At 43.5% G+C, this 7,500-nt stretch overlaps 3 protein-coding genes across 3 annotated transcripts in view; 2 read left to right on the forward strand and 1 right to left on the reverse strand.

Moving 5' to 3' along the window:
* Positions 1-144, forward strand: part of ints3 (integrator complex subunit 3) — a 29,535-nt gene extending 29,391 nt beyond the window's left edge. Inside the window, exon 29 of the mRNA XM_031586179.1 lies at positions 1-144. This exon is cut by the window's left edge and continues 777 nt beyond it. The gene's annotated coding sequence lies outside the window, so the exon portion shown is untranslated.
* Positions 145-5,720: 5,576 nt separating this feature from the next.
* LOC105893770 (C2 calcium-dependent domain-containing protein 4C-like) lies at positions 5,721-6,624 on the reverse strand. The gene has a single exon (XM_012820229.2). It carries the CDS (start codon positions 6,546-6,548, stop codon positions 5,811-5,813), a length of 738 nt encoding a protein of 245 aa, XP_012675683.2. The 5' UTR covers positions 6,549-6,624; the 3' UTR covers positions 5,721-5,810.
* Positions 6,625-6,748: 124 nt separating this feature from the next.
* Positions 6,749-7,500, forward strand: part of gon4la (gon-4 like a) — a 28,572-nt gene continuing 27,820 nt past the window's right edge. Inside the window, 1 exon segment of the mRNA XM_042710718.1 lies at positions 6,749-7,500. This exon segment is cut by the window's right edge and continues 99 nt beyond it. The gene's annotated coding sequence lies outside the window, so the exon portion shown is untranslated.

Here is a 7,500-nt window from a genome sequence, read left to right on the forward strand (position 1 = left end):
GAGAGGACTGTACAGGTGGAAGAAGACCTCACACATTGACAGACGTTTTAAAGAACATTTCTTTCTACTGACATATTTTCATAAAAAAAAGATCATAACTGTGTCAAATGATTATGATATTAATAAAAAAAGGGCTAAACAGCTGTTCATGTCTGCTCCATGCATGTGTGTGTGCATACACTCATACTTCCATCAGCTTCCATCAGGTTCCATCAGGTTCTATCAGGTTCCATCAGCTGTCAGAGAAGCGCTCCGAAACACCAAGAGAGGACATTCCTATGTATGATGCAATCGCATTTTAAATCACACCGCCGATATTATACTGTAATATTCACATATAAACAAATCCACACCTCTGATATTATACTGTAATATTCACATATAAACATATCCACACACATTTATTACTGTAATATTCACATATAAACAAATCACACCGCTGATAGTATACTGTAATATTCACATATAAACATATCCTCACACATTTATCCAAATCACCCATGGAATGACCTCAACATATTACAGAGGGGTGAGTACAGAGGTTTTAGGGCAGATATCACACTGGGCCTCCAGCCATGCCACACCACAGCTAAGACAACACAAGTGTTTACCCCAGCTAAGACAGCACAGAACTAAGATTAGATTAGATTTTATTGTCATTGCACAGAGTACAAGTACTGAGGCAACGAAATGAGCTCGAAATGATGCTAAGACCACAGAGCTAAGCAGCTAAGAGCACAGAACACAGCTAAGAGCACAGAGCAACGAGCACAGAGCAGCTAAGAGCACAGAACACAGAGCTAAGAGCACAGAACACAGAGCTAAGAGCACAGAACACAGAGCAGCTAAGAGCACAGAGCAGCTAACAGCACAGAGCACAAAGTACAGAGCACAGAGCACACACACCAGAGCACAGAGCTAACAGCACAGAGCACAGAGCAGCTAAGAGCACACAGCACAGAGCTAACAGCACACAGCACAGAGCTAAGAGCACAGAGCAGCTAAGAGCACAGAGCAGCTAAGAGCACACAGCACAGAGCAGCTAAGAGCACAGAGCTAAGAGCACAGAGCAGCTAAGAGCACAGAGCTAAGCAGCTAAGAGCCCACTGGCGGGAGACTAAACTTGCTACAGGAGGGGGTTCTGTGTGAGAGGGGGTTCTGTATGAGAGGGGGTTCTGGATGTGGAGGGTTCTGTACGAGAGAGTGTGTATGAGAGGGGGTTCTGTACGAGAGAGTGTGTATGAGAGGGGGTTCTGTGTGAGAGGGGGTTCTGTATGAGAGGGGGTTCTGTTCTGTGTGAGAGGAGGTTCTGTTCTGTGTGAGAGGGGGTTCTGGATGTGGAGGGTTCTGTATGAGAGGAGGTTCTGTTCTGTGTGAGAGGGGGTTCTGGATGTGGAGGGTTCTGTATGAGAGGAGGTTCTGTTCTGTGTGAGAGGGGGTTCTGGATGTGGAGGGTTCTGTATGAGAGGAGGTTCTGTTCTGTGTGAGAGGGGGTTCTGGATGTGGAGGGTTCTGTATGAGAGGGGGTTCTGTATGTGGAGGGTTCTGTAGGGTCGTGGGGGTTCTGTATGAGAGAGTGTGTATGAGAGGGGGTTCTGTATGAGAGGGGGTTCTGTATGAGAGGGGGTTCTGTATGAGAGGGTCGTGGGGGTCGGGTCGCCACTCTATGAGGGCATCATGTGGGACGGGGTCGAACCAGCGTGTCTGTATGAAGGGGTCACACACACACACACACACACGCACACACGCGCGCGCACGCACTGACACACACACTCATGGTTGTGAGGGATCAGCTGTCACTGGGTGCTACACACACACACACACACAGACACACACACACACACACACACTCATGGTTGTGAGGGATCAACTGTCACTGGGTGCTACACACACACACACACACACACACTCATGGTTGTGAAGGATCAGCTGTCACTAGGTGCTACACACACACACACACACACACACACACACACACACTCATGGTTGTGAGGGATCAGCTGTCACTGGGTGCTACACACACACACACACACACACACTCATGGTTGTGAAGGATCAGCTGTCACTAGGTGCTACACACACACACACACACACACACACACACACTCATGGTTGTGAGGGATCAGCTGTCCCTAGGTGCTACACACACACACACACACACACACGCACTCATGGTTGTGAGGGATCAGCTGTCACTGGGTGCTACACACACACACTTGTAGCAAATGTTACAGTGGCACCAAGTAGATTAAATCATTTAAGCTTTTCCTTCTTAACATGCTTTTTTTTGGTGGGTTTATAGGAATAATGCTTGCTACTGCAATCGTGTCTTTCTTTCGCACTACAATAACTTACTCTACTCTACTCTACTCTATGTACAGTGCCCTCCACAATTATTGGCACCCTTAGTGAATGTGACCAAAACAGGCTATGAACAAATATGTCTTTGCTGTTTATCCTCTTGGTCTTTTACTCAAAATATTCACAAAAATCTTACCTTTTCATTAAGGTAAAATTATTGAAAGAATCATTTTTTTTTTACATTAAATAAAATATTTTTCTCCAAAACATGGGTGCCACAATTATTGGTACCCCTAGAAAATCGTATAATTAAAATCTAACTGAAGTATATTACCAGTCATGTTTTACATTTTTAAGTTCACCTGTTTGATTAGGAACTCTTTAGTGGTCAACCATGACTTCCTGTTTCACTGGGGTATAAATATGAGGTGGCACAAGCCAAATACCCTTAGTCATTCATCAAGATGGGAAAGACAAAAGAACACAGTGTCGAAGTGCGACAAAAAGTTGTTGAGCTGCAGAAAATCCGGAAAAGGATATAAGAAAATATCTTAACAGTTGAAAATACCCATTTCCACAATTAGGGCAATAGTTAAGAAGTTCAAAGCGACAGGAGATGTAAGGAATCAGCCTGGAAGAGGACCTATCTGTAAATTGACCCCACGCACCGTGAGGAGGATGGTTCGACTGGCAAAAGAATCTCCAAGGATCACAGCTGGAGAATTGCAGAGGTAAATTGAGTCTTGGGGTCAGAAAGTCTCCAGAACTACCATCAGACGCCACCTCCATCACCACAAGTTGTTTTGGAGGGTTGCCAGAAAAAAGCCTCTGCTGTCAATCAACAACAAACTAAAGCGCCTACAGTTTGCCAAATGTAAGTCAGACTTTCAATGGGGCCGAGTTATATGGTCAGATGAGACCAAAATAAAGCTTTTTGGCAACAAACACCAAAGGTGCGTTTGGCGTAGACAGAAAGATAGCCATACAGAAAAGACCCCCATACCCAATGTGAAGTATGGTGGCGGATCTTTGATGTTGTGGGGCTGGTTTTCTTCCAAAGGCCATACAAAGGCCATACAAGTACTGAGGCAACGAAATGCAGTTAGCATCTAACCAGAAGTGCAAAGTAGAAGAGTGCAGAGTATGTGCAAATGGTAATATAAATATAGATAAATAGGGTATATACAGTATGACATAAGATATAAGTGGTATGAGCAGTGAGAACATGAGCAGCAATAAAGGTGATTACAAGAGGTGTTTCTTCAAGGTTGTGTGGATCAACAGCACCTCCATGTTAATGCTATGTTCGATGGTGAACTATAGACCCGACAATGCCTCTGCTACTCTTTTAAGTTGTATTTTAAAATGTTATGCGTTTCTGTGCATCAATATGTTTCTTGTTTTGATGTATCTTTATTTGTTTACTTCATACAAATTGCCATGTTTGTGTGCAATGGTCGGTGTGTGTGTGTGTGTGTGTGTGTGTGTGTGTGTGTGTGTGTGTGTGTGTGTGCTGTAATTATACCGGACCATCAGTGCCTTCACATAGTTTTAATACGTTGTTTTTTTGATAAAGCACAATTTTTTTTCATTGTTTTGTCCCTTGCTGATTAAATGTTTTTATGATAAAAGTGATTTGTGGTTCTTATATGTAGAGCAGTGCTATTGATTGACACTTTTACGCACACAGTCCAGTAACAATATAGGCTAAATCACAATCTGGAGAAAATCACAGAAAAGATGGTAAGCACTGAGGCAAAGATCTGATTGTGGTGTCAAATATTTACCTTTTCATTTACATAAATAACGTTTTCGACGCACAGTCGGCAGCGAGAATATTTGTATTTAAATACCGCGGAGTGGAGTTAACATACTCGTAATGTAATCATGCCGGATTACTCTGTTGTATTATAAAATTATGAAATTATCTTTACCACGGTAAAAACAATAGCCTACTTGACTGTAAAAGGAGCTTGTTATCGTTCATCAAACTATAACGTTATACGTACTGAAACTTTAATATTCAACACACACTAGGTCTACCACAACATGTATTAGCTAAGTTGTAGCTAAATAACATTTTAACCACGAACTTTAAATTAATCCTGTAAACACTTCTCGCTCAGTATTCGTTCGTGAACTGGCTGTCAACAGTCGATGCTGCTGATTGGCGGATCAGTGGCATGTCCCGCCTCATGCCACTGAAAGATCTAACTCCCTCTCAAACTGAAACATACAGAAGACATAGGCGAATCAATGCTAACATAAACATATTCACATTACGTACAGTTCTGATAATGAGTGAGTTGAGTTTGTTTGTCTTTCTTTTTTAAATGAAAATGACAGTTAGAGCTCAGATTCATAAAATTAAATGAGAACACATCAAGAAGTGCACTAACCGTGACTGAAACACACTAGCTACTAGACCAGGGGTTTTCAACAGGGGGTCCGTGGCCCCCTGGTGGTCCGTGGCGGCATTGCAGGGGGTCCGCGACATGAGCCTATGTTGATCAGTTCACCATTGAATTTTTTTATTTTTATAAATTCGCTTTGATATTTCAACACATTTCCCGATTACTCTTGAATACCGTGAAAATATCGTCTTATAGGCAGAATATCTGTGCAGGGGGAGGGGGCGTGGTGGCGGCTAGCGATGTACCCTGATAATTTCACATATTTAAGTGTTATAGGCAAAATATCTGTGCAGGGGGAGGGGGCGCGGCAGCGGCGGTTACAAACACGCACGCGCGTGCAGGCACATCAGTGGGCCACGAATTACTTTTTAGTCAGAATGGTGGTCCCTGGGACAAAACCAGTTGAAAACCCCTGTACTAGACCCATGAAATACCAACTTGTATCTTTTCCCGAAACTCCCAACCAGACACATTGTAACAAAACACGTGCGTTTCGGCTGAGCGACTGACATATTATGAATCTGACTATAGTTAGCTGGCTAGCATGTTGTGGTAGAAACTTCACACTTTGAAGGTTTCCCAAAGAGGAGTTGAGGAGGCAGTGGGAAGTAGTAGGCTATTTGCAGATTTTGTTCCATTTTTCTCAACGATGTTTAAATAATTATTAGTAGTTAAAGAAGCACTATTTCGATAGTTTAGATTTCGTTTCAGTATTTCAAAGGGAATGAGCTGTGGGAGCACAAGAAAAGTGAGCGCCTAGCAGCAACGGTCTGGAGCAGTCAATTGGGCGTCTATACACATAGACATAGGCCTATATACATGTATATATGTCTATACATGTCTATGGATCTAACCCCGCTATCTAACCGGCACTCAATCAGGGCATGTTACCTGTGTGTCACCACGCCCATTTCCCAAGGTCTGTCTAAATAACGCAATTCATACCCTCATAAATTAATCCATGGTCACCAAGTATACAAATATTCATACACAACAGTCGAAGTATTTCAAGAGTAGGCTACGATTTATTACAAAGTTTCATATATAAAAAAATAATAAAATTAAACTGGCAACTAAAAACACTTCTTAATTACATTATGAACATGTGGAAGAAGGTCCCTTCGCGGCCCGCCGAGGAGTTAACGTCTTCAGGCCATAACGAGGGTTTCTCAAAAACAACTGAAGTTTGTCTTTGGAGGACTTCGCGACGCCAGTTGGATTGGGGCTTTGCCTCGGGCTGCGCTCAGACTTCAAGGCGTTGAAAGGACTGACCATCTCTCCGTTACAAGTAGGCAAGCGCGTTCCGGTGTCCTGCTGCTCATTCACAGCAGACACGGGGCAGGGACTGACGGATGGTGGGTCTGCAACTTTGCAGGTACTATAGCGATCCCCATGAAACAGCGACTCCCGTCGTCGGACGTGGGGACTCTCCGCCAAGGTGCGAAATCCGTAGGGTGTGGAGATCTTCTTTACATGTTCCAAACCCAGAGCGGCGCGGGTCGATAGATCCGTTCGGTCCTCCGAGACTCGACCGGCGGCTACATGCCCCGCGCTCCCTCCGGCCACCGGAGAAAGTTTGGGGAACCTTGGGGAACGGCTAGACAAGACGAATGAAGGCGAGAGATCCCCCCTGCGCAAGGTGGCGCGGTGGTCGGGAGACAGCAGTCGTGTGCGGTCAGTGTCCTCGTGACGAGCGCGCGGTGACCGAATTTGTAATTTCGGTGGAATGATGAAGCTTGGAATGCGCTCGGGAGTCAGCGGCATGATGTGCCCGCGAACCACCTTCGCAGTCTTGGGTCGCAGTAGCTGCGCGGTGGCACCGAAGTTAAACATGGTGCTCAAATCACAAAAATCAAAGCAATTTTCCCAAATTCACTCCTTTGTGCACTCGTTGCTTTTAAGCGACCATCTAACTCGACAGGTTTATAAGTTGTAGGTGAAGGTAAGCAGGCAGGTGTAGACCATCACTTGAATGTGACTTGGTGGAATTTGGTTGGCTTGGCCATCTTAGAGATAGGCCTACAGCTGCAGGCTATGGCCTATTAGCCTACCAATTAGATCTTTCTATTACTGAGATGAATGGTCTATTTCAATTATAAACTATTCAGTGGTAACTAGAAGGGAAGTTTAATCAATACCTGCCAAAAACTATTGATAAACACTTTATTGAAGCCAGTTAGTGCTTTGAAATGCAGAGATAGGCCTACTGACTTCCTTAAACCAGTATATTTATTATTCTTTCAGAATTGTGTGTAGTTAATATGTGCGGAGAATATAGATAATAGATTAAAAACGAACATTTTCCGGTTTAAAAGGAGTGATTACGACTTCATTATTATAATAGTAATATTAATATTATAATTATTATCATCACCATCAAATAAACTGGTTGGGTTGGACAACTCATACTTTTGGCGTGAGACACGGTTTTCAATTCAGTGTGCTTTATTGGCATGTATTATACGGCTCTTCAGAATGTTTAAAGGGATCTATTAGCAGAAATGCAATCTTCTGTTTATAATTATGTTTTCAATATTCTCCGCTGTGCGTCTGCGTCCTGTTCGCCCCGTCGGGATTTATTTTTCGATAATAACCGCCGCCAAGCTTGTATGTACTGTCACGCTAGCATGAACAAAATAATCTTTTGACATTAATGTATTTCACGCCAGAAAATACACCTGTTTTGGTCAATATCACCGATTCTCACGCCAAGGCAGCCTTGAAAGTTGGCTCCCAAGACCTCCATTCGTTTGGCCCTAATCATCTGTCGGCTAGGTTGTTCAGA

Source organism: Clupea harengus, chromosome 19 (genome assembly GCF_900700415.2).
Source record: "Clupea harengus chromosome 19, Ch_v2.0.2, whole genome shotgun sequence".
NCBI lineage: Eukaryota > Metazoa > Chordata > Actinopteri > Clupeiformes > Clupeidae > Clupea > Clupea harengus.

Bases quoted from the DNA above. Each gene is read 5' to 3' on its own strand.
- LOC105893770 (XM_012820229.2), bottom strand. From the start codon at position 6,548: ATGTTTAACTTCGGTGCCACCGCGCAGCTACTGCGACCCAAGACTGCG.